At 63.8% G+C, this 27,880-nt stretch overlaps 1 protein-coding gene across 1 annotated transcript in view; it reads right to left on the bottom strand.

The window, feature by feature from the left end:
- The window catches only part of NIBAN2 (niban apoptosis regulator 2), a gene marked incomplete at its 5' end in the record, with an annotated part of 34,557 nt that extends 18,455 nt beyond the window's left edge, over positions 1 to 16,102 (bottom strand). The window contains one exon of the mRNA XM_082492747.1: positions 16,048 to 16,102. Coding sequence (XP_082348873.1) covers positions 16,048 to 16,102 — 55 coding nt within the window. The remainder of the gene's footprint in view (positions 1 to 16,047) is intronic.
- Between the last annotated feature and the right edge of the window lie 11,778 nt (positions 16,103 to 27,880).

The raw sequence follows: 27,880 nt of genomic DNA on the forward strand, positions 1-27,880 counted from the left end.
CAAAAAAAAAAAACATCACAAAGCATCGCAGGTCCAGAGAGACAACTTCCCCCGGAGCCGCCTTTGGCACACGGGGCCTCTGCTTGAAATTTCGCTCTCAACTTTGCCCCAGAGCCCGCGAAAAGGAAAGAATTTGAGTCGCCTCCAACTATTTCCGAGGGCTCAGCCTCTGCCAAAGCGCTGGCGATGGGCGCGGGGAGGAACGATGCTGGCGACGCATCCCCGGCGCAGGAGCCAGCACGACGCTGGGGGCATGAACCCAGACAAAACAGACCCCCGCGCCAGCCCCAGCGCAGCTCGGCGGGAGCCAAAATCTCCAGCAGCAGCCGCCCCGCAGCCGCGCTCGCAGCCAAGCCGGCGTGAAGGAACAGCTTGCTCCAGGGTGCTGCAAATCCCTGTGGGATGAGCGGCTCCGGAAGAAAATGCCACCCGAGGACGGCAGCCGGGGGCAGATAAACCCATCCCCGAGGAGATGCTGGCACCGCCAGCACCGCGACGGGAGCAAACCCCGCGGGCCGGCGTCTCGCCATGCCAGGGCTGGAAATCCCTTTCAATCTAAACCACTTTTTTTTTTTTTTTTTTTTTTGGCGGCAAAAGAACGAGACGCCTGCTCCTCCCAGCAGAGAAATTCCTCACCCCCGATTTCAGCATTTTCTCCTGGAAAAGAAAGACCTCGCCGTCACGCCGCGCTTGCGCCGGCGCCGCACCTCTGTTGCAACTCCCGTCTACACAACTGTGTGATTTTGGCCGGGGCTCTGGGCAGCGGCTCTGACAGCTGAGATTTAAAAGGACATTTTGAGGTTTCATTTCCTTTCAGTTCATGGGAAAAAAAAAAAAAAGAGCCCCCGGTCCCCGGGCAGGCGAGACGGCTTAGTCACTCATTCTTCCCTGATTAGCGACGGGGCCAATTAGGAGGCTTTAAGTAAATGGAAAAGCAAAAGTCGATTACTTGCAGACACTGAAACAAAAGATTTGCAGTCAAACATCCAAGGTGCCTAAAATCTCCCCCGGCTCAGGGATGCAGAGGGGACGCTGAGGGGCCACTGATGCTCCCAGCCCGCTGCCCCACCAGCCCCAGGGCAGCAAGAGGGACCCATGGTGGGGGCGGGGGGCGGGAAGAGGTGGCCAGCGGCGTGGCGAGGAGGTGACACAAGGTGACACTGGATTCGGCAAGACCTGGACCGCTAGCGGTGGTACAGCTGGGCTTTGCCAGTGAGCAGAGGATGGGAAGCCCACACTGCTGATGCCAATGGGTGCCCCGACCCTCCCACACCCACAGCACCGTGCGTGGGATCTCGTGTCCCACGTGGGACCCGGCTAAGCCACCCACTGGCTCCTTCACCAAGCTGAAGAAAACCTGGCGGTGCTGGGGGCTACTGAGAGCATCCCCCCCGACTCGGCTGCACGACCGAGGCCGCCCACAAACGGCCGTCCCTCTACGAGCCACTTCGGCTGCATGTCCAGCTGAGAGCTGGAGGGGTTTGGGGACAGGTTGCAGTCCAGGGAGCTGTGTCCCCCGTCTCTTCCCGGCCCTCCCCGGTCTGAGCTCCCCCCTCCCGGTCACGGCGGGGCGAGGGAAGGCTGGGGCTCGGCTGGCTCCCACCCGGCTCCCACCCTGTCCTGGGTGTGGGCTCAGACACCCACGGCAAAGCGCTTTGGCAAGCCGGGAGCACACGCCGGGACCTCGCAGGGTGGTGCCGGGTGTCCCCAGCCGCCTACAGACAGTGCTTTCCCAAGCCTGGTGTTTGCTCTGGGACCGCTGAGCTGTTGGCACGGACACCCTCCCGCTGCTTCGGGTGCCACCACCCACCCCGGTCCCCGTCACACCGAGCGGTGCAGAGGCGCCGGTCCCCAAACAGGAAGGGTTGTGGGGCCGGTGCAGGCTCCGGCACGTCCCTCTGGTTCCCGGCAAGGACAGGGAGAAGCCACCAGCTTGGCGGTCGCAGAGGGGTGCCAATGGCACCCACCACCGCCTGGCTCAGCAGGAGCCACCTCTGATCAGACGCTTCATCTGTCCCTCAGCCTCCGGGCTCCCCTCCTTCCCTCCCCAGCCATCCCCATGACTAAGCCACACGTGGCGGCTGCGGGCAGAGATAAAGGGGTTCTGCAGCAGCCGCCTTTGCACGGGGAGGGCAGAAAAAAGGCTGTGGGCATCCCAGCCGCCGGGCAAACCCCCAGGGCCAGGCTGGACACGGGGCTAGGTGGGATGCGGGGAGCAAGGAGGAGGGTTCACACACCCCTGGGCATCTCGCAGGGTCTGGCTATCAGCTCCCCGCCAGGTCCCCAGGGACCCACCCCCCACCCCCCCATCACCCACCCAGCCAGCAACCAGCACGGCGGGCACGGCAGGGCGCGCAGCTCCCTGGCAGAGGGACGAAACAGGCAGCACAGGTTCGTCCTCGTCCCGGATGACGCCCGGGGACCGCGCAGCCCGAGGCTCGTCTGGGTGAAACCAGCCCGGAGAGGCGGCTCCCGCTCCTGCCCACCCCTCCGACCGGTTGTGCCACCGCAGCCGTCACCGAGCCCAAAGCGGTGCCAACGCGACGGAAGGGGCTGGTTGGGACGGCAACAGCCCCGGAGCAGGCGGTGCCGCTGGCAATGCGGGTTGCGCCCCCAAAGGCATGTGCAGCCCTCACGTACTGAGAGGTCACGGCCCGGCCAGAGCAGCCCTGGTCCGGCTTTGGTGGCTTTGAACCAGGGCAGGAGGTGGATCTCACCCTCAGAAGGACTACCAAAGCTGCCCAAGCTGGTCCAGCAGCCTGGACTGGCTACGTTCTGCCCTTGGAAGCATCTCCAGCAGCAGCCCCACACAGGCACATCCCACGGCAGAAGCTCTTATCCTGACCTCCCATATGACCGGGGCCAGCACCAGCTCCGGCACCTCTTCGAGCAAAGCCAAAGAGAAAAAATGAGCCACAAGCTCCAGGTCTCGCGCAGAGACGTTATCGCCTGGAGAACAGCACGGGCAGCCTGACCGTATCTGTCCCTCCAGCTGCCTGTATTCCCTGCCTGTGGTTCGTTTCACCGCGGTGGGGAGACCAGGGCTCCATCCCGGCAGCCCCCTCCTCGCAGAGAGCCCCGCCAAGCCACCAGTGCGTGGCCAGAGCTCGTTTCCCTCATTACCCTCGAAATCATGTGAAAATGAGAGTGATGCTTTAAATAGCCCGGGCCGCGGCCGGCCGAGTCAGCAGATCCGGCAGCAGGGAGGTCAGATCCCCCCCAAGGTTTTGCTGCAAAGTTTCCTTGGCCCCCACCCACCAGCGGTGACTTTTACTCCCCGTCCTCTCAACGCACGCGTTGACCTGTGGAGGTACCTGCAGGGTCAGGGCCGCCGCAGCGTCACAGCACGTCCCAGGTGGGACAGAGCCCAGCAGGGACAGGGAGGTGGCTCAGCCCGGGTGACTCCTTCCCCTCTACTCTGCCCTGGTGAGAGCGCATCTGGAATATTGTGTCCAGTTCTGGGCCCCTCAGTTCAAGAGGGACAGAGAGCTGCTGGAGAGAGTCCAGCGAAGGGCAACTAAGATGATTAAGGGAGTGGAGCATCTCCCTTATGAGGAAAGACTGAGGGAGCTGGGTCTCTTTAGTTTGGAGAAGAGGAGACTGAGGGGGGATCTTATTAGCGTTTATAAATATATAAAGGGGGAATGTCATGAGGATGGAGCCAGACTCTTCTCAGTAGCAACCAATGATAGGACAAGGGGTAATGGATTCAAGCTGGAACACAAGAGGTTCCACTTAAATTTGAGAAGAAACTTCTTCTCAGTGAGGGTGACAGAGCACTGGAACAGGCTGCCCAGGGAGGTTGTGGAGTCTCCTTCTCTGGAGACATTCAAAACTCGCCTGGACGCCTTCCTGTGCAACCTCATCTAGGTGTTCCTGCTCCGACAGGGGGATTGGACTAGATGATCTTTTGAGGTCCCTTCCAATCCCTAGCATACTGTGATACTGTGATACTGTGGTACTGTGACTCCCCAGGGCGGTCTCTGTCGGGGATGCTCGGCAAAGCTGCTCTCGGGATGAGCGTCATCCCCTGTGCCCCTTCAAAGATGTCGGATAAGCTGAGGTTGGGGATGTCCTTTCCCCTTTCCTGACTTTCCTTGCGGTAGGTGCCCCTGCTCTGGCCGGGGGGGTTGGACTAGATGATCTCCAGAGGTCCCTCCTAACCCTCACCAGTCTGCGATTCTGTGACTTGTCATGACCTTGGGTGGGCGGCAAAGGGTTAAAGCTGAAGGGGTAAAGGTAGAGGAAGGTGCACTGCTCCTCAGCACCCAAAACAGCCTCCATCCCTCCCGCCTGGCAAGGTCCTGGCAGCCTTGCTTTTGGGGACACAGAGCTGCCTGCTGCTCCCTGGCTCCTCCCAGGCTGGCCTGGCTGTCCCCCGGCGCATGGCCACCATGCTCATCGCTCTCCCCCCCAAAAAAAAAGGGACAGGGAGCGGGGTCCCCATGCCCTGAGCGGGGTGGCATCACCGCAAGCGTGCACGGCCGGGGGGAGCTGCTCTAGGGGAGCGGGGGTCTCCCAAACGCACCCCACGGGGCGGCGCGGGGCCAGCGGGCACTGGCAGCACATGGATCCACCACATCCATGAGCATCCACGCACACCCGCGCGCATCCACGCACACATGCCCATGCACACACACACACACACACACACGCACGCATGCAACCCCCCCGCCCCCCCCCCTCAGGGAGGCTGGAGGCCACCGTCTGACAAATCCGAGCAGGAACAGTCATCCCCAACCTCCCGTCAGCCCACATCCCGTTTCGCAAGCCCGAAGCCCCACGTCCCTCGCACCAGACACACCCTCCGGAGACCATGTCATCCCTCTGCTGCTACTTCAATATATTTGGGAGGGTGAGGGGGGGTGTGAGGGTGCCTTTGAAATCCCAACCCCTCCCCAGGAGCCCCCCCCCCCCCCGGGTCGCTGCAGCTGAGATGAGTGGGAGCAGGAGCCGCAGCGGGGAGCGGGGTGCCCAAGCCCTTGCGGGATGCCACAGGGATGCCTCACCGCAGGCAGGGAATTTTCCCCCTTGTATTAAAAAAAAAAAAAAAAAAAAAAAGGAGAAAAAGGACAAAAAAGCTCATTGAAGCAGAGCTCCCGGACCGGCTGAGCCATGGCCCCCACGCTCATGACGAAACCTCGCCTGGCTCGTGTCCCCAGCGGGACAGCCTGACTCAGCGGGGCTGCAGGAAAGCCCCAGCGCCCCCCTGCCCCAACCTCCACGCAGGCTCCCCGTGTCCCCTCGCCGCCGGTTCCCCAAGGGGGTGATGGCACAGGGATGTGTTTGCAGAGTAACAGAGGAGCGGACACGCAGGGGGCCGTGCCATCGCGTCCCTTCGCTGGGTGTCCACACCCTGGTGAAGGTCCCTCTGCCGTGGTGGCGATGGCCCGTAGGACAACCCGCTGGCGGGGGACCTGTGAGCAGTGTGTGTGCCGGCCCGGCCAGATGGCCAAAGCTGCTGCAGGAGGAGTTAATCACTAATGTAGCCAGTAAATAATTAGCGAGTGGGGCTGGGTTGCTAGGGGGGAGCGCAGGCTCCCAGCAGCCCCAGAGGAGGTGACACTGAGAGGGACATCCACGGGCTGGCACACGGTGCCACCAGCCCGGCCATCTCCCACCTCAGGGAGGCAGGAAGGGAGGAAAGATGATTTCCACCCAGATAAAGGCAGCAAAACCAAGAGGGTCTCTCCTCACCCGGCCACCGGCTCCCGGGGGCAGGCAGGGGTGCCGGTGGGAGGCGGTGGGGCACTACTCACCAGGACAGCCCCGCGGCACCCCCGGCTGTCCCCAGCATCCCTCGCTGTCCCCAACGTGCCAGGGAGCGGCCGCCCGGCTGGCAGTTCCCATACCTGACGTGCAAGGGGGGCACCGGAGCCGCTGGCACCCTGACCGCGCTGGGCCGGCAGGAGGGGAGCCGGGGAGAACGGGCAGCACCATGGTCGACACCCAAGCACCGACTTTCCCACGCTGACCTCCATCCTGTCCCTCACGTCCTGTCTCGGGATGCTCCGGCTCTTCCCGGCAGCCCGGGAGGACAATGAAGGTGGCTTTTCCAGCAAGGGAAGCCGGCGACAAGGCCACCACAGGGACATTGATGCCACTGGCTGGGTGAAGGGTGACCAGGTCATCCCTCGCATCCCTTGCACCCCAGGGACGGGGTGCACAGCATGCCAGGGATGGGGTGCTGAGCCAGACCTCAAACCAGCAGCACCCTATGGGCCCTCAGCACCCCCTGCAGCTGCCGAGCTGGCAACGGCCCATGGACACGGGTTGTCCCTGCCGGGCACTGCTGTGCCATCCCCGCTGCCCCCCAGCTCGCCCCATGGCAGTGCTGGGCCTGGCTCAGCGTAGGCTCATCCCTACGAGATTTTAGGAAACGTAGCACGACAGGACACGGGACGGCTCTGGGCACGCTGAGCATCAGCAAGGCAGTGACAACCAGCAGAAGGGACGGTGCAAGCAGTGCCACTGCCACCGAGAAGAGCCGAGAGCATCTCGAGCCAGGCGAGCACCGCACAGCACCAACGGGTGCACCCAAAGGGTTAACCCCCCACCCCCCCCGCTGGCAGTTGAGGGGTTTGGGAATTTCAATCTGAGTTCATTTCCACCCAGAAACACAAACTCCTTCACGTGGGCCTGACTCAGCCCCACTGCCGGGCTCAGCATCCCCGGAGCATCATCCCCCCAGGAGGGGGTTTCCAGCGCGGGGTCCCAGTGCCATGCTGGGGCTGGGGGGGGGGGGTCGGGCACCAGCTCCCCACCCGGGGGGACCCAGTGGCAGAAAAGGGGCTGAAAGAGGGTTTGTTCTGACCGTAAGACCTGGGGGCTGACCTGGTAGCGATTTGTATTTTCCCCTCTCATACAGACCAGAAGAGACTGAAACAGGGAAAAACAAACTGGGGGGGGGGGCGGGGGGGGGGGGGCGGGGTTGAGAGTGAAGACCAGGGACACTTTCCCCCCTTACCTCCTGCACCCAAACGCACCCTCCACACAAAGCCACCCAAAACGAGCCTGGGGCATTCCTGCTCCAGGGCCCTATTGGGATTTAGATGGAGTTTTCTGGAGCAAACTGAGAGCGGAGGCTGCCCGCGCCGCCTGCCGCAGCTCTTCGGGTGCTCCGCCGCCGCCAGCACCAGGGCACAGCTCAGCACCGGGGGGACCCGGCAGGATGGGCATCGCTGCCTGCCTCTGGCTCCAGCGCCGCTCCCAAAGCCATCAGCAATATTTTCAGCTACAAATCAGCTCAGAGGCACGGTCCGGGTCGAAAGGGGATGCATCCTGCCGCCCCCTTGGCAGCAGCCCCGGTGCGGCGCGGTGCGGCGGGCGGCAGTGCCGGGGACGAGGCGAGCGGGCGGCTGTCCTCTGACTCACGCCGTGGCGGGGAAGGGTGGGCAGGACGGGGGCTGAGCAGCGGGAAGGGATGAGGCAGCAGAACCTCGGAGGAGAAACCAGATGGGCCCAGGCCTGAACCGGTTCATCCTCTCTGGCCCTGCCTTTGCCGCGCACGGCTCTGCCCCCGGATGAGTCAGAAGCGCCCGTAGTGCCAGCTCGGGGCTGGGGCACCCGTCGGGGACACGGCGCTTCGCTTCGCCGCCTTCAAGGTGCACCCCTTCTCCGGCGCCCTGCGGCATCCCCCATCCCGCCTGCTGGCAGCGGCAGCCTGTATCACCGGGGGTGTCCCCGGGGATGCTCCCGGGGCGGGGGGGGGGGGTCTGTCCCCACGCTGGCAGCACCCATCCCGTCTCCCAGCACCGCACCCAGCCGCGGCGGTTGCACAACGCCGCTCCCCTCCCAGCCCAGAGCAAACAAACCTGCCGAAGCGAAGCCGTGCCCGGCCGCGGCCGCAGGAGGATCTAAAGCAGACCACGAAAACCCACGGGGCCAAAACCGAAGCAGCACGTTCAGCAACGGCTCCTCAAGTGGAGGAACAGCCAAAAAACCCCAACGGCGCTCTCGACCACGCTTCGGACACCCTTCACCCGCGGCTCCTGCTCCCCATTCCCAACCGCACAGCCGGACTCAGCGCCCTGCACCAGTCCCACTCCCGCAGCTTGGGGCCGTATCCAGCCCAGCGGATGAGGGAATAGCATCCGGCTACGTGCCGGCCGGTGTTTTCCCGCAGCGTGGATGCCGGTCTCCTGCTGCTCCCCGGGAACAAGGCTGCTGCAGGGCTGCGCGCGAGGAATGTGCATGGGAATAACAAACAGCGTTCGGGGCCTTTGAACGTCTCTGGAGAAGTTGGTCGGGGCTGGACTGAGCCCAGCGGGAGATGTGTGGCCCGAACCCCCCTGCCCAAACGGCCTCCAAGGGATGGGGTGAGAGGGAGATCCCCTCCTGCCCCCCCACCCCTGCCTGATGCGGGCGAGACCCTGCTGCCCCATCCCTTATCCTTTGAGCAGCTTTCAGGGGTGATGTTCCAAAGCCATGGGGAGCAGGTGCCCACACGGACACCCCAGCCAGGCTAAACCCATCCTGGTCCAGAGTGCCACCTACCCAGTGGGCACAGGGACTAGGTTCAAGCCCACCAGAAGAGATGATTGCACCCGCAGGACAGTCAGGATACGTCCCACGGGCAGGGAGGTGGCTGTGGGGAGGTGAAGCATCCCTGTGGAGCAGCTCAGCTCCATCTGGGTACCATCCCCCAAACCCCGCGCTGGACCAGGACCCGCTGCCCTCATCCTGCCTGCAGTCACATCACCCCACACATCCCTTGATCCCCGGGGTCCCACCGGTGCCTGGCCAGGCTGGAAAAGAGCTGCCAACCCACGGCAGGCGCTGCCCCGCAGCAGGGTGGGGACCCAGCATCACCCCTCCCCAGATAAGGTCCTGCTCATCCACCAGCACCGGCCCGGCAGCATTGCATCCGCGCCGGCGTGGCGCAACCCCCACCACCACGGCTGAGTCAACGCCAGGGCGCCGGCGGTGCCGCAGTGGGGTGGCGCACGAGCAGCAGCATCCTTTGGGCACCCACGCAGGGCCCCGCGGCGCCTGGGAGCCGCAGGACCAGGGGGGGTCCCCGAGGCAAAGGGGGCAGAACAAACGGGGGCATCTCCGGGTCTCTGCGGTACCCGGACAGATGGGGGTGGGGGATCCTTGCTCTGGGATGTCCCAGTAAATGGTTCTGGGCTCGGCAGGGGACGAGCAGCCGTCCTCCTCGTGCCCCCCTGTGCCCAGCCCCAGGCAGAAGAGCTGAACCTGGCACGCTCTCCCTCCGCTGAGCTGGCCAGTGCCAGTGGGAAACCCAATCCAGCACCACGGGAGGAGACCAAACAAAGACTTTTATGAACATCCAAAAAAAAAAAAAAAAACCAACAACAACAACAAAAACCCAAACTAACACACAAAACCCAAGAGGTATTTGAACAAAACAGCCCTGAGCCTGTTCTGGGCTCTGCCGCAGGCTTTGCTGCTGGGGGGGGTCCCGTGCCCAGCTCCTCTGCCAGACTGGGGCAGGACAGAGGGACTCCACCTGCCCCACAGTGCCTGTCCCACACCGTGCCCCCCCCACCTGCTCCCTCCTCCCCATGGAGTGCGATGTCCCGGCCGAGGGTGGCCATGGGCTCAGCGTCTCCCACGGCCGAGGACGCTCCAGAAGTACCACGGCCCCTGGTGAACCATGGAGAACCCAGGCTGGTGGGCACCTGCCCCGTGGGGCTGGCAGCATCACCGCTGCCTTCCTCGCTGCGGCAGGGTGGGCAGCAGCACGCAGAGCAAAGCGGCTCCTAGGCAGAGGCAAGGCAGGGACGTTCCCGAGGCAGGGACATTCCCAAGGCAGGGACGTTCCCAAGGCAGGGATGGTCCCAGCATGGGGACGTTCCCAAGGCAAGGCTCTGCCTTGGTCTCAGGTGATGCCCTGCGCATGTTGGGATCAGAGGAAGCGGCTCAGGATGTTTCCCACGGCTCATCTGCCACTGCTTTGGGTGCCTGGGAGCTGGTGGCCTCGCTCTCCTGCCCCCCGCAGCAGCACCGGGGTCACGGTCAGCTTTGGGGCACGACCCTTCATGCAAGGAAACCCCCCAAGGGGCATCATGCTGAGCAGAGCTGGCAGAGGGACAGAGCCAGGACAACCGTCCCATGCCCCAGGTGCCACCAACGTAGCAGGAGGGGAGGGAAGTCCTGCCCCAGGTCCTATGCCAGCTCCAGGGCAGAGGGTCCCATCCATCCCTGCTGCCTGGGGACATCCCATCCCGGGGAGTCCCACAGCAGAGGGGTCTGAGCTCCCCAGAGCGGGGCTGGGAGCCCGGCTGCAGGCAGGGACAGACCCCTGCGGGGAAGGGTGGGAGGGCACGGAGAAAGTCTACGAGCCCGAGTCGGGACCTGCGCCAAACGCTGCTGCCCTTTCCCTTTGAAAGGGGGGAAAAGGTGGAGTTTTACTCCTTCCTCCCCCTCCAGTCCAGGAAGCCGGGAGGAAGTTTTCGTGCAAGGAGCTGCTCTGCTCTGCCCCTTCCTCCCCTCCTGCCCCCCCTCCCCCAGCACCGGGCTCCCCATAGAGCTGGTGTGGGCACCGGGCAAGGCTCAGGGGCTGGGGAGGGGGCACAGCCACTGCTTGGGGACCTCACGGTCAGGCACCAACTGGGCTCTGGGGGCTGCAGCCCAAGGGTGCGGTGACACCTTCTTCAGGCTGGGTGGTGGGACCAGACCTGGGTCCTGCTGGGGCAAAGTGGATGCTCAGCCTGGTGCTCGGCTGCCTTCAACCCTCGCCCCAGTGAACTCCCACGGATACACATCCCTGGATCCCTCCAGCCCTTCTGGCTGCTGAAAAGCTCCGAGACGCACGGAGCCCGGCGTCCTGGCAGCGTGGGAGGCACCATCCTGCGAACAGACAGCTTTCCAGCTTCCCCCCCATCTCCCCACTCGTTGGGAGTGAGGGCAGAGCAGCGGCCGGCTGGGTTGTGAAATGAAGCCTTGGTCGCAGGATGCTGTCAGAGGGATGGAAACGGGACGGATGGGTCCCACACTGCTCCTTCCCCACGGGATGGGACCAGGCTCCTGCCCGCGAGGTCGGCTGCAGGGTCTGCCCATGGCACCCACCACATCCCCAGGGACCAGGGCGGTCAGCACACCGAACCCTGCGTTCTTTTTGGGGGGGGGGGAAGGGGTGGGTGCTGTTTCGGCAACTGTCCCCATACCCACGTGGCACCTTTGGTGTTCCCAGCGTGGGGCCGGACCGGCAGCGCCCTGGCTGCGGCAGAGCCATGGGTGGGAGCCAGCGGCTTGTTGCAACCTGCTGCCGGGCTCGGGCAGAGGGAACGGGCGCCCGGCGGTCCCCGGGGAGGGTGGGATAGAGCTGACAGGAGATGTGCTAAGAGGCGCCGAGCCCTCCCTGGGCTCCGAGCCAGCCTCTGCAGCGATTTGGGGGCAGGAGGGAGGTAAAGGCTTGGGAAATCCAAGCTCTTGGCTGTGTTTCCCTTGCTGGGTCCCTGCAAGGGGTTTAGGGGGGGGGTCCTGGTCTGCAGGGTGCTTTTCTCTCCTCGGGCTGACCCGAGGGCCCAAGAAGAGCTCTCAGCTGTGACGCCGGCTCTGCCACTCCTGTCCCCAGCCCTGCCGCTCCCAGGGATGCCCTCCATGCGTGCCCCAGCTTGCCCAAGGCAAGGTCTTCGGCTAAGCGCTTGCAGGGGGAGGCAGGGAAAGCCCCCCCCGGGAGGGAAGACAGGCTCTGCCCCGGGGCTGAGCACAGGCAGGGCCAGGAGGGCTCCCAGCTCCTGCGCACGTGGGAAGGCCACCGGCACAAGAGGCCCCCCCGCAGCCGACGACGTCCCCTGCCCCAACACGCTGGCTCCGAGCGCGCCCCGTGCCCCGACACGACGGCTGCAGGTAAGCCCCGGCTTGCCAGAACCAGCCCTTCCCTGCTGGCAGGGAGCCCCGACATGCCAGGGGAGTTATTTATTTCATGATGAAAGAAGACACACACTTCGTTACGAGAAACCGCTCCACACCTCCAGCACGTTGCGGCGCTGATCCCTCAGAGCCTCCCTGCATGGGTCCCCCCGCCCCGGGGCAGGGTGAGGGTTTCAGCCTCCAGACCCAGCTCGGAGCTCATCACCAGCACCCACCGCCTCCCGCCTCTGCGGCCAAGGCTAGGAAATGAGTGTCACGCTTAAGGAAGCCACGGCAAACCTCTTCCCACTGCCCGCACATCCCCCACATCGCAGCCAGGCGCCTTTTGGCATTCGCCGGGCACCTCCGGACCTGACCCCGCAGCCCGTCCCGCTGCCACCCAGCCTCCCGGCAGGAGAAGGATGCTCCTCAGCAGCACCGGGGATACGCAGCCACCGATACCCGACAAGGCTCGTTGGAGCGCAACGGCTGTGGATCCGGCGCCAGGGGTGAGGCTCGGTGTCACCTCTGCCACCGTTGCGTGGGCTAGTGTCTATAGGAAGTCCCAGCCCAAATTAACAGCTGGTTTATGCAGCAATTAACGGGCCGGTGACTCCCTGGAGATGCCAGAACAAGGTGTGAGCTGCCAGGGACCCTCCCTGCGCTGCCGCCCACCTCCCCATCCCTCTGGCCACGGAGGCAGCCGGCAGCTCCTGCCGCATCCCTGGGCTCTCCCACCCGCCGGGTGCCCGGGACCACCAGCCCCACAGGGCAAAGCCACCCAGCTCCTGCCTGCCACGCTCCACCTCACCCCCTGCAGAAGGGGTCCACGGGGCCGGGACGCACTAAGGAAGGAGTTATTCCAGCAGGAGGGAAGAGCTTCATCCATCCCCTTGCTGAGGACACCTATAGCCCCGGACAGCACGGGACACTGCAAAAACCCACGGCGCCCGGTGACATGTCGGCTTTCCCAGGAGCCCCGGCAGGACAGCCCACGCCTGCCACCCTCGTGTCCCCAGGCGATGGTGCCCGTGGTGGGCATCCTTGCACAAGGAGCGGGTACCAGTCCCTGCTCCAGCCCATGGAGCAGGTTGGGAGCAACTCCCAACCCACATTTGGGAGGAAGAGGAGGAGGAGGGAAGCCGAAGGGTGTTGACAAACAAACTGGGTGACTCAGACCAGGATGATGTCCGAAGCAGGGCGGCAAAAGGAAGCACTTTCCGGTCGTAGAGACCCTGGAGAAAGGGATGCGGGAACTGCAGGCAGCACCGCCTGAAAACCAGCCCGCTGTAGACCTGTCAGCCCAGTGCAGTGGGGCATCCCTCGTGCTGGCAGGGACGCTGCCTGCACGCCTGCTCAGGCAGCAGGAGAGCGGCTCGGCCCCACCAGTACGGCCAGTGGCAGGAAAAGACCCTGGTCCTGAGCCACCACCACGCAAGTCACGCGCGTGTGGCTTGTGACCTCCGGGAGACGTTGGCATCAGCCTCACCACAGCCACCGCCACGTGGGCTGGGACCTTTGCAGCACAGCTTTGGTGGCAGAGGTCCCGATGCGAAAGGGACCACACCGTGCATGGCACGGGGAGGCTTTTTTTGCCGACTCCCTCTTGCCTTTAACCCACCTGCAGCGCTCCGCAGGGGAGAAGGATGTGGCCCAGGCTCTCACCGTCTCCGAACAGAGCCGGGGCTTGCTGCGTGCCCAGCCAGCGCCGTTCTGCCGCTGTGAAAGGGGAGCATCGCCCGCCACGGGGAGCATCGCCAAGCCCAGAGAGCTCCCGTCCCTGCTGCAATTAGGGGGTCACATCAGCCTGGGCGGCTCCTCCAAACTCCCCCCAAAGTCGGGAGGACAACTGGGAACAGTCGCTTGGAGAGGGAAAGGATCCCTCCCCGGGCGCCGGCAGCGGAGAACAGGCAGAGTTAGGCAGGAAAACCCGGAGTTTTCCCCGCCGCGTTGCTTTGCATGCCTGACAGCAAGTCGTGCCTTGCCTGTCGGGTTACGGCTCCTCCCCGCTCTGGGGGCTCCTCATCCAGCCGGGAGCCCGGGCAGAAAGCGGAGAGGTGCTCAGTGAACCCAGTGGGCTCCAGTCTCTCCCAGGAAGGTGCCCCAGTACAGGTGTGAGTCCCTCGCTACTCACCCCAAACCTTCAGAGATGCAGCACGGCACAGGACGTGTACCAAGCCCAATCTCCATAATCCCATTTCACAGGAATCCTATATTTTCCCCGTGAAAACTCACCCGTAGCCCCCAGCCTGCCTGAGCACGGGCTGAACCCCCCCTCCCAGTGCAGCAGCTCAGTCCCCGCCAGGGTGCAGCCATCCAGCCTGGCCTTGCAAACACTTAATTCCTGGCCCAGCAGAGACGGATTCCTGCATAGGAAACCCAGCCGGGCTCTTCCTTGTTATTCTTCGGGATTAAGATCACGGGGCTTAGCCAGGGAGCGGTCTCTGTACGGAGAACCAGTAAATTAAAGGGAGATTGGGGATGTGCTTTTGGACCCCAACGTGCCGCGGCGAGCAGCCGAGCGCAGACCCGAGCTGGTGCAGCCGCGGCCGGGATCAGCCGTGCCGAGCTTTAACTATGCAACACGAAAACCCCACAGCGCGTTACGAGCTCTCCTTCAAAGCTCGCAAACCTGCTGGCATCCCGCTGAGCCGCATACCACGTAAGCATTCCTGCCAGCCGGCCCGGGATGGCGGGGCTCGGCAAGGCAGATGGGCTCCACCGTACACCGTCAGCCACGGAGTCCGTGTGCCGGTACCGCGGCAGCTGTACCACGCTGCTCCATCACTGCCGGACCCGCAGCAGCTTTTTTTTTTATTCCCCCTCCCAAAGCCTTTGGGGAAAAAGGACTTCAGAGCTGCTCCCGTGGCTTTACGGCGGAGGTGGAGGCAAGATACAGCACCGCCACCTCCAAAACCCCGGCACTCCCTGAGCCCTTGAGCTCGCCGCAAAGGCGCACAAGGTCCAGCGCGAAGCCACGCTCCGCCGTGACACCCGACTAGGTGCGGCTTTGCGGGTGGGGGGGGGTGGGGGGTTGCTTAACCCTGCCGAGAGGAGGGTTTTTCAGCCTGGGGAGCTGAAACCGAAGCCGGAGCACGAAAGGGCTCAGAGGTCAAGTCCTGCCTGCTCGACAGCCCCGGGGCAGCGAAGCGCCCGCATCATAAGTGACGCAAGGCGGCTCGGGGTAGGGGGGGGCACAGCACCCTGACGGAGGGGTGACCCCACTTACAGGGGGTCAAGCCTGTCACCGCAGGCACCAATTAGCAGCCCTGCCCTCCCCCCCCCAGCCCTGCCACCGCCCTCCCAACCATCGCTTCGCACAAACCCGTGTCTGTACAGAGCCGTAATCCCACGTTCAGCGATTCCCAGGCGGCACCGACCAGACATCCCGCGCCGCACTCTCAATAACTACATTGTCACCCTTCACCCGTCCCACAGCGGTGGCAGGGGGACTGCTGTGTCCTGCCCATGGCCGGGGCAGGCCTGGAGCATCCCAGGGGTACAGCCAGTCTTTTCCCCCCCACCCCACAACCCTTTGGGGGTGGGGGGGGGGCTTCCCTAGGGATGTCCCAGCACTGCTAAGGGGGAGAAAGTTCATCTGCCGGCCCAGCCCCAGCAAAGCCCATGTTGACAGTGGTTTCCCAGCACAGGACCTGGCTTGCCAGCATCCCTCCAGAGCCCAGTTCCCCCCCCCGCCCTTCTCTCCCCTCCCCACAGCCCAGGGAAGCTCAGCGCATGAACGCACTCCCCGGTCCCCGGAGCCAACACAAACACCCCCGGCACAAACCCAGTCTTTCATTTGGGAGGTAGACAGGGGTGCCCCCCCCCAACCCCCCCCTGCACCCTCCCACTCCCCCTCCTCCCCAACCCCGCCCTGGGCTGTGCTCAGCCAAGGGGACAGGCGAAAACACAGGGAAACCGCAACGTGGTGGAAAGAAAAAAAAAGAAAAAAGGAAAAGGAAAAAAGGAAAAAAGGAAAAGGAAAAAAGGAAAAGGAAAAAAGGAAAAGGAAAAAAGAAAAAAGAAAAAAGGAAAAAATAAATAAAAAAAAAGTTTGAAGTCTGGGAGAGAGGGGAAAAGCGGGCGGGCGGGCGGGGGGGGGGGGGGGGGGGGGGTTCACGGGAACACGGAGCGCGGGGGTGTTTGCCCCCTCCCAGGTTGAAGAGAGGGCTGGGGAGAGCCCGGCGGGGGTACGGGGGAGAGGGGGGGGCGGCGGCGGGGGCTCACCCGCGATGTGCTGGCGGCGACCCTCGTCCAGGTGCGTGGAGACCACATCTCCCATGGCGAGCGGAGCCGGGCCGGGGCGGGCGGCGGCGGCAGGAGGAGCGGCAGGAGGAGGAGGAGGAGGAGGAGGAGGAGGAGGAGGAGGAGGAGGAGGAGGAGGAGGAGGAGGAGGAGGAAGGCAGCGCCCGGGGCGGTCAGGCAGCGCGGCGCCCCATGGCAGCCCCGGCTCCGCCGGCCTCCCCCGGCCACTCCCCCCGCGCCGCCCCGCTCCAGCCCCGGCTCTGCCTCTGCCTCTGCCTGCCTGTGTGTGTGTGTGTCCCTCCTCCTTGTAATTAGCTGCTCTAATTTGCTCGCTGAGGGATGGGGGGATGCGGCTCAATAAGGGAGGTTGTGCCCACCCCCCTTCCCGGGGGTGGCGCTGGGTGCTGGGGACCCCCCCAGCCCGGGGGTAGTCCCTGCACTATGCGCTACACGGCTGTGCCCCCCACCGCGCACACCGTCCCCACACTACACAGCTGTGCCCCCCACCGCACACAGTCCCTACACGACACGGCTGTGCCCCCCACCGCACACAGTCCCTACACGACACGGCTGTGCCCCCCACAGCACAGGCTGTGGGGACCCACGCCAGCTCTCTCTCCCGTGGCTGCCAGCGCCGGGCAAACCAGCTCCCTCTTGGCACCGGCCTCCTCCTCCTCCTCCGCTCCCCACATTGCTTCACGGGGGCCATTGCGACACCCGCTCCTGCCTCCCTACCTGCGCCCTCCCGCCCGGGTCCTCGGCAGCATCAACCGAGGGCTCCTCTCCACCCCGAGGTGGAGGGCGGCCGCGGTACCCGGTGGGGCAGTGGGGCAGAGCAGGAGGCAGGCGAGGGCACCCCCTTTCTCCCTCCCCAACCTCTGGGCAGCTCTCATCGTACGGAGAGAACAGGACGGAAAAAACTTCAAGTTGCCTTAAAACGTTTTCCAGCCACGGCTTTGGGACCAGGAGCTGTTTGGCCCCACTCTTCCGGGGTGGGGGAAGCCAGGAGGGGGCTGACGTCTCCCAGATCAACCAGCATCACTGGGGGAGGGGGGGGAAAAGGGGGGGAGAGGGTGTGGAGGGTACGCTCAAAATGGGATACTGGAACCAGTAATGCCGCACCCATCTGGCAAAATCCACTCGTGCGCACGTCACCGGGGATGAAATTTGCCTGGCCGGAGCCATGGGGTGCTGCTGGGCGGTGGGTGAGCTGCCGGGCCCGGGGCTGCTCCAGCAGGGAGGGAAGCAGCCGTGGCCGGGGAGCTGGAGGAAGCGGTGGAAAAGCTCCTCCTTCCTCTGCTGTTGCTTCAGCTCCTCTCCTGAGAGCAACAGGCGGAAACAGCCCTCGCAGGATCCTCCTCGAGCTGCCTGGGCAGGATCCGGCCGGAGGAAAGGCCTCGCCTGCACCGTCCCCCAAACCCCTGGGCACAGCGAGCCGCCGGGGAGTGACCAAGGGAGGAAGAGGAGGAGGAAGGAGGAGGACGTGGCGGTGCGACCAGAAAGTTCAGGCTGTTCCCAGCAGCAGGGCGGCTCCGGGGACTCGCAGCCGAGATGGATCCATGCCTTGGGATCGCTCTGGTCCCCGGATGCTTCCAGACCACCGGGAGCCTGGGCTGGGCTGGGCAAAGTTCGGCTCAACCGCGGCCAGGTTGCTTGGCTGGGTCCAGGGCTGGCCGGCGTGGAAAGGGCTCTGAGGTTGTGCCGCGAGTCTTTTCCCGGGCTGGACTGTTTACCCGGCAGTGGGAGAGAGGAGTGGAGGTGGCCAGCCCCGGCGCGAGGCATCCTGTTTATCCTGCCTGAAATAGCTCTTCTTGGCCGGCCGCAGGCTGCCGGGCTGGGGAGGGGGACGGGGAGGATGCTCACACCTCTCCCTGTCGGCTGCCACCATCCCTGCCCCGAAACGGTGCCCGCCTGGCACTAACACCTGTGGGGAGGGGGGACACACACACCAGAGGCTCCTTCCCCCCCGCCGTACCAGGGTGCCACCTCCCTGGGGCCAAGCATCCTCCTGAGCGGGGCGGGATGCGGGTGCTCCCACGCCAGGCTGGGCTCTGCTGCGGCCAAACACTCAGCAAGGAGGCCAAAAAGCATCAGGACATCAACCGGCATCCAGATGCCACCCCACATCTGCCCCAGCACCCGCGGGAGCGAGGACGGCTGGGCCTGGGTTGGGGCCGGGGGCTGCTGGGGCTGGGGTATCCCCTGGGCTGGGCTCACCCCCCCGAGGATGCCCATCACGCCTTTTCCATCTTAACATGTTTCTTACCCCTGCGAGTCATTTCAAAGCTGAAATATTTCCCTTTTTCTCTCTGCAACGCCCCATACGAAGGCTTCACCCTTAGCAGCGGGCTCGGTCGCAGTTTGTTTCCCTGGCCAAAAATGCTGTTGAAATCAAGGGATTCTCGTGGGAAATTTAGCTTCAATGAAATCTCATTTCCAATAGAAAATTGTTCCACTGGCGGCTTTTAAACACTTTCCCCAACGCTGATCCCCATGGAGTCTGGCTCTGAATTAATTTGAAAGTCTGCCTTAGTGGGGTGATGGTATTTAGAAGGTGGTGAAAATGCATCCCTCAAAAAAAAATAAAAAACCCCCGTGAATATCTACCCACGGTAATAACTTCATTATTAGAAACCAAGCTGCATTCCTTTAAACGAAGCAATGTATGGAATATGACTTAGGCAGTGCACACACAGTCCTGCTAAACAGACCAAGGAAGTGGTATAAACCCCTTATTTTTGAAAAATCAATCCACGTAAGCACTGGAGCACTACATACTGAGCCACTACCTGTCTCTTTTGCCCACTACTGTATTTCTTAAATAAAATAATAAAAAAAAAAACCCAACCCTAATTAAAAGGTAAAAAATAGAGAGCATTGATATTGTTGATTTGCAAACAGGAAGGTTGTGTTTGTGGCGTGCAGAAATAGCATGTCAACAGAGACGGGAGGCCGTAACGCAGACGCAGAGGCTGTTTCTGGGGCTTGAGAAACCACCTGAAGATGCGCACGCCGTGCCAGCACCGTTAGTCAGCGCCGTGCCAGCTTTCGCCAGGCGCTGGCTGGTGGCAGAGACGTGCTCAGCTGCGACAGCTTGGGAGGGGGAAAGTAAAGGAGTTCTCTGGAGGGTTTTGTCGCGATAGGAGGCGTCTGGAAGCTCGAAGCTCAGCAGTGGCATCACGTTGAACACTTCTCGATGTATTCCCATGTGCAGAGGAGATTGTTCCCAACGTGGTCCCAGTCAAGGTTACCTCCATCCCCGCTGCCGCCGCACTGGGTGCGCGAGGAGGATGGGGACAGGGATGGGGATGGGGACGGTTTGTCCTTCCTCTCCTGCTGCCGGTTCCTGGGAGCAGCGCTGGGCAGACCTCAAGCGCTGAGTCCCGTCCCACCACGGCCAGTCAAGGGGTGCAGAGACAGCCCCCCCACTGCTTCCCTGCCTCCCCTCCTGGCCCCATCCTCCCCCCAGGGCTACCTTTAAATTCAGCCCCCTCTGCACCACCTGCGTGCGAGGGAGGCTCACTCCTTTGGCACGGAGTCCAGCAGCAGCACCCGCCTGCCAGCTCGGGCATCGCCCCGCACTCCTGCCCCGCATCCCTCTGCAAAGGCACCGGCTCCGGGTGACACCGGTGATGAGGCCGGAGCTGAGCCCCGCTGGGTTCGGGAGCCCTCAGCAGCCCTGAGCAGAGGGAAACCAAACACTGCAGCTCCTGCACCGCAGATGATGCTCAGATGGGTTTATCAAGCCCGGCCCCGGGTCTGCCCCACGTGCCGGGGCTGTGAGCGGACCCAGCACAGACCTCCCTCCCGTTAGAGACCGTGCAGATACGGAGTTTTAAAAAATTACACCGTGATAAAGTCTAATCATCTCAGCTAATTACAACTCACTAAACAGATGGAAATAATGCTTATCTGCCTGGAGCTGGCTGAATTATGCGAGCTTCGAAATGAAGGATTTCCCTCTGAATACAGCCTAGGAGAATTAAACGTTCTCACGGTTTCAGGCAGCTGCCTGCGACTGCGGTGACGGCAGCAGCGGTCTGAGACAGTGCCCGAATCGGCAAAGCCCTCAAAGCCTGTGTGAAGCCTGAGGCTGGTGCAGAAGTCCACTATGATGAGCAAAGTGTCCCAAACCTCTCCTTTGCCCTCCCGGGGACCCAGCAGATCTCCTGGACGGTACCGATGCCCCAATCCATGTCCATGAAGTAGCATTAAAAAAAAAAAAAAAAAGTTGATTATTTGATTATTTGGGATATTTTTATGGTCACAGCAGGCAAACCAAGCCTGCCAGGGTCCGTGTGCTCAGGTCCCCACCCCTCCTGCCCCTTCTGCCGAATGCCCACGATTCGGTACCCGCGGGGAGGATCACCCCTGCCTTGCTCCCCTTGGATTTTCCATGCAGTCATTACCATGGTGTAAAATCTGACCTCTCTGCAGCAAAGGTTGATGCACCTGCAGAGCACGCAGAACAGGCTGTTCCCCACCACTTACCACCTCCAGGACCTGCTGAATTCCTGAACACAGAGCTCCGTGGCAGGATAAAGCGTTCAGCCCTGCAAATATTTATTTCCCTTTCTCCCACACAAGGAGCAATCAATGGAGTTTTCCTTTCACTCTCATTGACCCCGGGGCTGCGGATCTGTTTCCACATCAGCCACACCACCGAGAAACCCGATCGCTTTGGGGGCAGAGCCTGGGGGTGCTCATGGGCAGGAGGTGCAGTCCTGGGAGGGGAGGAGGGGGGGGGGGGGGGTTGAGGGTGTCCCTTGGGAATAGAGCCACATGCATTTTCCCGGTGGCCCTGGCAGCCAGCGCAGCTGGGCTCAGGTCCCCGTCCTTGGGGAGACAGCCACGTGCAGACCCAGCCGGGGTCACCTCTAAGAGAGGCCTCGGAGGTGAACAAGCCGTGTCCTTGCTGAGGGACTCCGCTGCGGCGCGGGGCTGAGCAAGCCGAGGTTGGGCAGGAGGGAAAAGCACGTGGCAAACAAAGGTGTGAGCGTGTCCTCCTGCCCGGGCGCCGGGGGCTGCTCGCCTTCACGGGAACCGGTCTTGATGCAATTAACAGCCACGTAATTGCGGCGGTAAAACTTCCTCGTGCTGATAAAGGCGAGGGCAGCTCTGCCCAGCCCCACGGAGCCCCAGCGGCTGTGCCCCGTGGGGTGTCGCACCCTCAATCCCACGGACTCCGGCGGGATTCGTTGCGCCAGAGCAGCGCTCCGAGATAACAAGGTGATTAAGCGATGCTGAATCAGGCCTGCCTCGACCCCGGCTTTTGCTGAATCAGGGCCGGAGCCCCGGCGGGACCGATAACCCCCATCCCCAGGTCCAGCCTGGGCACGGAGCCCCCGCGCAGAGGGATGGAGAGGACCAGCTCCAAGCCTGGCCCTGCCTGGGGAGCAGCTCAGGACCCTCTAAAAACCCACAAGTCAGTCCCAAGGGGGGTGGCAGGCAGCACAGGGGTCGAGGTGTGCCCGGGACTGTCACCCCCACCCACCCCCGTGGGTGAGCACCCACCCCGCCTGCGAGCGCCCCGCCGCGGGGCCAGGGGACCGGGACGGGGGGACCGCAGCCGCCCACCCCGGGGGCTTGCAGAGGGCACGGGTGGAGGAGGGTGGCTCATGTGGATCACCATTCCCCTCTGCTGGTCGGGACTGGGATAACTGGTCGCCACCAGCCAGGCCTTGGCAGAGAGCCGGCGCCGGTCCGGTGCAGCCTGCGGAGGGTGCGACAGGCTGGCGGCACCGGCACGGCAGGGCACGGCATGGCATGGGCACCAGCATGGCATGGGCACCGGCATGGCATGGGCACCGGCATGGCATGGCACTGGCAGCAGCGTGGGCATGGGCACCAGGATGAGCGCAGGGTATGGGCATGGGCACCAGCATGGCATGGGCACCAGCATGGCATGGGCACCAGCATGGCATGGCACTGGCAGCGGCGTGGGCATGGGCACCATCACCAGAATGGGCACCATGATGAGCACAGGGTATGGGCAGGGGCAACAGCATGGCATGACACTGGCAGCAGCATGGGAATGGGCACCATCACCAGCATGGGCACCAGGATGAGTGCAGTGTATGGGTATGGGCACCAGCATGGCATGGGACTGGCAGCTGCATGGGCACCATCACCTGTATGGGCACCATGATGAGCACAGTGTATGGGCATGGGCACCAGCATGGCATGGGCACCAGCATGGCATGGCACTGGCAGCAGCGTGGGCATGGGCACCATCACCAGCATGGGCACCAGGATGAGCACAGGGTATGGGTGTGGGCACCAGCATGGCATGGGACTGGCAGCTGCATGGGCACCATCACCAGCATGGGCACCAGGATGAGCAAAGGGTATGCGCAGTGGCACCAGCATGGCACGGCACTGGCAGCAGCATGCAGTGTGGGAACAGGCATGGACACCGGCATGGCATGAGCATGGCGGACAGCCTTTCTGCCACAGGCAGTGGCACCAACATGGGCAGGGGGTGTAGGAACAGGCACTGGCAGCGGCATGGGCATGGGGCACCAGCACCAGCATGGGCATCGGGATGAGCACAGGGTATGGGCATGGGCACCAGCGTGGCATGGGACATGGGAACGGGCGCCAGCATGGGCATGGGGCATGTTTGTGGGTACAAGGCATGGGCATGGGACACGGGGCATGGGGACAGGAACAGGGTGTGGGGACAGGCCCAGGGCATGGGCAATGCCTCCCCAACCCCGCCAGCTGCTCGCAGGCGGCTGTGGGGTCCCAGGAGGGGCCGGGGGCTCTGCCAGCTGCCCGGCTTTCCCGAGGAGCCCACACCAACGGGCACCAGACACTAATGAGAACGATGTTCTCAGCCCCAGTGGCTCCAGTGGCTATTCCCGGCGTGGATCAGGGCAGGATGTGGCCCCAGCTCTGCCCTTTGGTGGGCGATGCTGTGGAGAGCGGTTTCCCGACCTGTGGGTTCTGCTCCGCTTCCAAACCCTGGGCAGGGACGGGGCACCGCATCACGCACCGTCCGATGCTGGGACACCACAGCCACCTCTCTGGCATTTGCATTAGAGGAAAAAATAAAAAAGAAAAAAAAGTACGTTTGAGCACTGATGAACAGCTGGAAAGAGCGGGAAAACCCAAAGCAGAAAGCCTGAGCCCTGCTTGCACCCAGACCGGTGTCTCCGCTCAGCCATCGCCCCTCGCTGCCTCCAGCGAAAACCCCACACGCCTGGAGATTATTAACCCCGGGCAGCTTTGCCCCCGCAGCTCATGGGGACGAAAGCGACGGGGGACGCTGTGCCCTCCCCGTCCCTGCAGCCACCTTGCCCTAGGACACGTTCCCGCCCGTTCCCGGCCTTGGGGAAGAGAAATTCGGCTTCAGCGACACCAGTTTGCCTCTGCCCGCGCTGAGGGTGGGGTGGAAGCGGCCTCCCTGTTTCACCCCCACCTCCCCCCCCCCCCGATGATGGATGCATCCCCCCCCCCACTCCGCGGGATGTGGCCTGGGGGGTTTCCCCCTCCCTGGGGCTCTGGAGGAGAGGACAACCCCGAGCTCACCCAGTTCTGCAGACTGACCCTGCCTGTGAGCCAGTGGAGCCAGTGGCCCCGGGGCGGGGGGGGGGGGGGTAGAGAGGGCCCGGGGGTAGAGAGGGCCCAGGGGTACACTCACGCTCCCCCACGGCTCTTCCGAGCTCCCAAATGCCCCCCAGGGGGTGGTGGTGGTGGTGGTGGTGCCCAGTGCCCCGGGGAAGGCGGGCAGGACATCAGCACAAGCTGCTGGTGTTTTCCCCCGAGCCCCAGCATCAGGACTTAGGGGGTTGAGGGCCATCCCCGTTTCTCCCAGTTCAACAGGTTTCCAGCATCTCGACAGTTTTCAGCTGAACTTTTAGGGTTGAAAAAGGCCCGAGCGAGGCCTCCCAGCCTTTGGGAGAGGACCAGAAAGGAGGGCTCAGGATGTGGCCCCAGGGCTGCTTGGGGAAAGCATCTCCTACGTCACCTCCCCCTCGGTGCCGCAGACATCCTCAAACTGGTCTTGCGGGAAAACCAGCTTCCGCCAGCTCCCTCCGATTTCTTGACCCCGAGACCAGTCCCTCGTGTTGCCTCCCACCTCCCTCCGCTGTCTGGGCACGGTTAAATCCCACGCTGAGAGCCATTACCCGCTGCGGGAGTCCCCGCTGCCAGACCCGGCCACCCCAATTCGCATCGCTTGGACCGAAACAGCACGGGATGGAGCGAGGAGAGCAGCCACCACCTCTGATGTTCCTTCTCATCCCTCGGTGGAATGGGGGGTGAGGAAATGTTGCTCCCCTTCCCTTACCCGTGTGTGGATCGGGACCACGCTCGCTGCCGCTCGACTGTGCTGGGGGGGTGTGTGGCTTCGGCTCCTCACCCGGACCCTCTCACAGAGGATGGGAAGGCCCCCATGGTGGTCTCCAAGGGTCTACGGGTTGTGGCCAACAGCCCACAGTCCCTGTTTGGAGGACCCACATTCCGGAGGCATTTCTCACCCAAGCCTTCGCGTGGGAACCAGCCCCTCCAGCCCCCCTCCAGCCCCTCCAGCCCCCATCCAGCCCCGAGGCCAGCAGGACATGGTGGATGGGGCCCCCCATTGTGGATGGGGCTGAGCCCCTGATGTCAGGAGGGCAATGCCAAAGCCCCTCTCCCCACAAGCCGCCATCTCTCCACCCCACCCCACCACCTGCAGGACATTTCTGTCCCTGCCCTCCCACCACCCACCTCCGGGCGCCCTGCCTTTGCCCGTGCAGCCCGCGGCTCGGGGTGGCCAAGGTTTGATCGCTGATTTTTCGAATGAAGCGAGCATCACCTTTTCTTTCTTTATTTTTTTTGCCCGCCAGATGTGACGGATGCCGGGGGGAGCCACGTGTCGGAGAGGGGGGACACAGCGGGGACCACCAGCAGACGGGTCCCAGCTCACCTGCGGCTCCGGACACGGGCTGTGTTTTTGCCTACGGACGAGCGATGCTCGGCCTCGCCGGAAAAGATTGTCGGGGAGGTGGGGAAGCAATATAAATACCTCGCTCTTAAATAGCCTGTGGGTATTTATAGCCTGTGGTTGGCAGAGAGTCCGGCGGCTCCGACAAACTCAACTCCAGCTTATTTTTTAAAGAAGCATTGAAAGGAACAGGTTTTAAAGCAAAGGATGCAGGCGCACGCCTGCCTGTCCTGGGGCTGCCGGGAACCCACGTGGCCCGGCCGGGGCACGGGCTCCGGTCACCCCGCCGTCCCTCCACACTCTCCTTTGCTGTCCTGTGTCCCCGGGCACCCCCTGGCCCGCCTCGCCTCTAAGCGACGCGGTGACGATTTATATGGCCATACATATATATATATATATATATATCTCTACCTGCGGGCACAGCCTGTCCCCGCAGCGCTCCGCTCTGTGCTGCCATCACACCCTTTCCCACCTCCTTTCCCATTTTTCCCCCATCACACCCTGCCCAGGTTTGGAAGGGGGGGGGGGGGAGCACAGAAGCCCCCCCCCCCAAATCCCCTTGGCACGGCCCCGGCACGCACCCCGCACCCCAGCTGGGAGGAGAAGCCCCCCTCCCGCAGCGGCACCCGGGCGCCAGGAGCCGCCGTGCCGGGGCAACCTTTGCCCCGAGGTTTACAGCCCCGGCCGTGCCCATCGTGGGTGGGTGGCCACGGGGCGTCTGCACCCCCTGCACGGCGGCGGAGGGCATGGGGGGGGGTATTTTGCTGGGAAATAAGCCTGAGACACCATAGGGACCCCTCACCACTGTCCCGGGCAGGGCATCTCCCCCCACGCTGCAGGCCCGGGGTGGGGGGAGAAGGTTTCCTACAGCCCCATAGTGGAGGGGGGAGGGGTGTGTGATGCTGGGTGTGAGAAGGGTGATGCTGGGGGGGGGGGTATGCTGGGTGTGGGAAGGGTGATGCTGGGTGTAGGGGGGGTATGCTGGGTGGTGGGGGAAGATGCTGGGGGGGGGGGGTGTTGGATGCTGCAGCGCTGGGGGGGCACAGGTTTCCTATGGCCCCATGGTGTGTGGGGGAGATGCTGGGGGGGGGGGTATGCTGGGTGTGGGAAGGGTGATGCTGGGTGCAGGGGGGGTATGCTGGGTGGCGGGGGAAGATGCTGGGGGGGGATGTTGGATGCTGCAGCACTGGGTGGGCACACGTTTCCTATGGCCCCATGGTGGGGGAGGGTGATGCTGGGGGGGGGTATGCTGGGTGTGGGAAGGGTGATGCTGGGTGCAGGGGGGGTATGCTGGGTGGTGGGGGAAGATGCTGGGGGGGGGGGATGTTGGATGCTGCAGCGCTGGGGGGGCACAGGTTTCCTATGGCCCCATGGTGTGTGGGGGAGATGCTGGGGGGGGGTATGCTGGGTGTGGGAAGGGTGATGCTGGGTGCAGGGGGGGTATGCTGGGCGGCGGGGGAAGATGCTGGGGGGGGGATGTTGGATGCTGCAGCACTGGGGAGGCACAGGTTTCCTATGGCCCCATGGTGGGGGAAGGTGATGCTGGGGGGGGGGGGGGGGTATGCTGGGTGTGGGAAGGGTAATGCTGGGTGCAGGGGGGGTATGCTGGGCGGCAGGGGAAGATGCTGGGGGGGGATGTTGGATGCTGCAGCACTGGGGGGGGGGGGGGAGGTTTCCTACAGCCCCATGGGGGAGGTGCTGGGTGCAGGGGGGGGGTATGGTGGGTGCAGGAGGGTATGCTGGGTGCGGGTGGGGAGGGATGCTGGTTGCTGGGGGGGATGCTGGATGCTGCACCCCTAGGGTGGGGGGAGCAGGTTTACTACAGCCCCATGGTGTGGGGGAGGATGCTGGGGGGTGGGGGGGTACGCTGTGTGTGTGTGTGGATGCTGCAGGCCTGGGGGGGAATGGGAGGGGGGGGCAGGTTTCCTACAACCCCATGTTGGGGGGGGGGGGGGGGCAGGGTTTTGCTTTGGCACTGGCAAAATTAACCTGGCGGTGCAGAGCTGGGCCTTGGGGGGCGCGGTGGGATGCTGGGGGGTGTGGGGGTGCCGGGGGCAGGGGGGTGTGGTAGGTGTGGGAAGGAGTATACTCTGTGCGGGAGGGGTATGGTGGGTGAGGGGAGAGGGTATAGTGGGTGCAACGGGGTATGCTGGGTGTGGGGGGTATGCTGGGGTGGGGGGTGATGGAGGGGGGGTATGATGTTTGCAAGAAGGGGGATGCTGGGGGGGATGCTGAGTGGCGGGGGAGTACTGGTTGTGTGGGGGTATGCTGGGTGTGGGGGGGATGCTGGGTGTTGGGGGAGTTTGCTGGGTGCGGGGAGTATTCGGGGGGGGCATGCTGGTAGGGTATGTTGGGTGCTGGGGGGTATGCTGGGTGGGGGGGGTCTATGCTGGATGTGGGGAGAGTATGCTGGGGGGTGGTATACTGAGTGTGGAGCGGGTATGCTGGTTGTTGGGGGGGGTCGCTGGGTGTGGGGAGAGGGTATGGTGGGGGGCTGTATGCTGGGTGCAGGGAGTATTCTGGGGGGGGCATGCTGGGGGGGCTATGCTGGGTGCGGGGGGGATACGTTGGGTGTCGGGTGGGTTTGCTGGGTGCGGGGGGGGTAATGCTGGGGGGGGTGGAGAGTGTATCCTGGGTGTGGAGGGGGTATGCTGGGTGCAAAGGGGTATGCTGGGGGGGGGGGAAGCTGGGTGGAGAGGGTAGGCTGGGTGCCGGGGGGGGGGGGGGGGGGGGTTGCTGCGGGGACATGGCGGGGGGGTATGCTGGGTGCCGGGGGGGTCGCTGGGTGCGGGGGGGGGGGGGGGGGGGGATGCTGGGGGGGTGGGCTCGCTGGGTGCCGGGGGGGGGATTGCTGGATGCGTGTGTTTATATGTGTGTGTGCGGGGG

The sequence above is a fragment of the Vanellus vanellus genome (genome assembly GCF_965231255.1).
Source record: "Vanellus vanellus genome assembly, chromosome: 18".
In the NCBI taxonomy this organism is placed as follows: Eukaryota; Metazoa; Chordata; class Aves; order Charadriiformes; family Charadriidae; genus Vanellus; species Vanellus vanellus.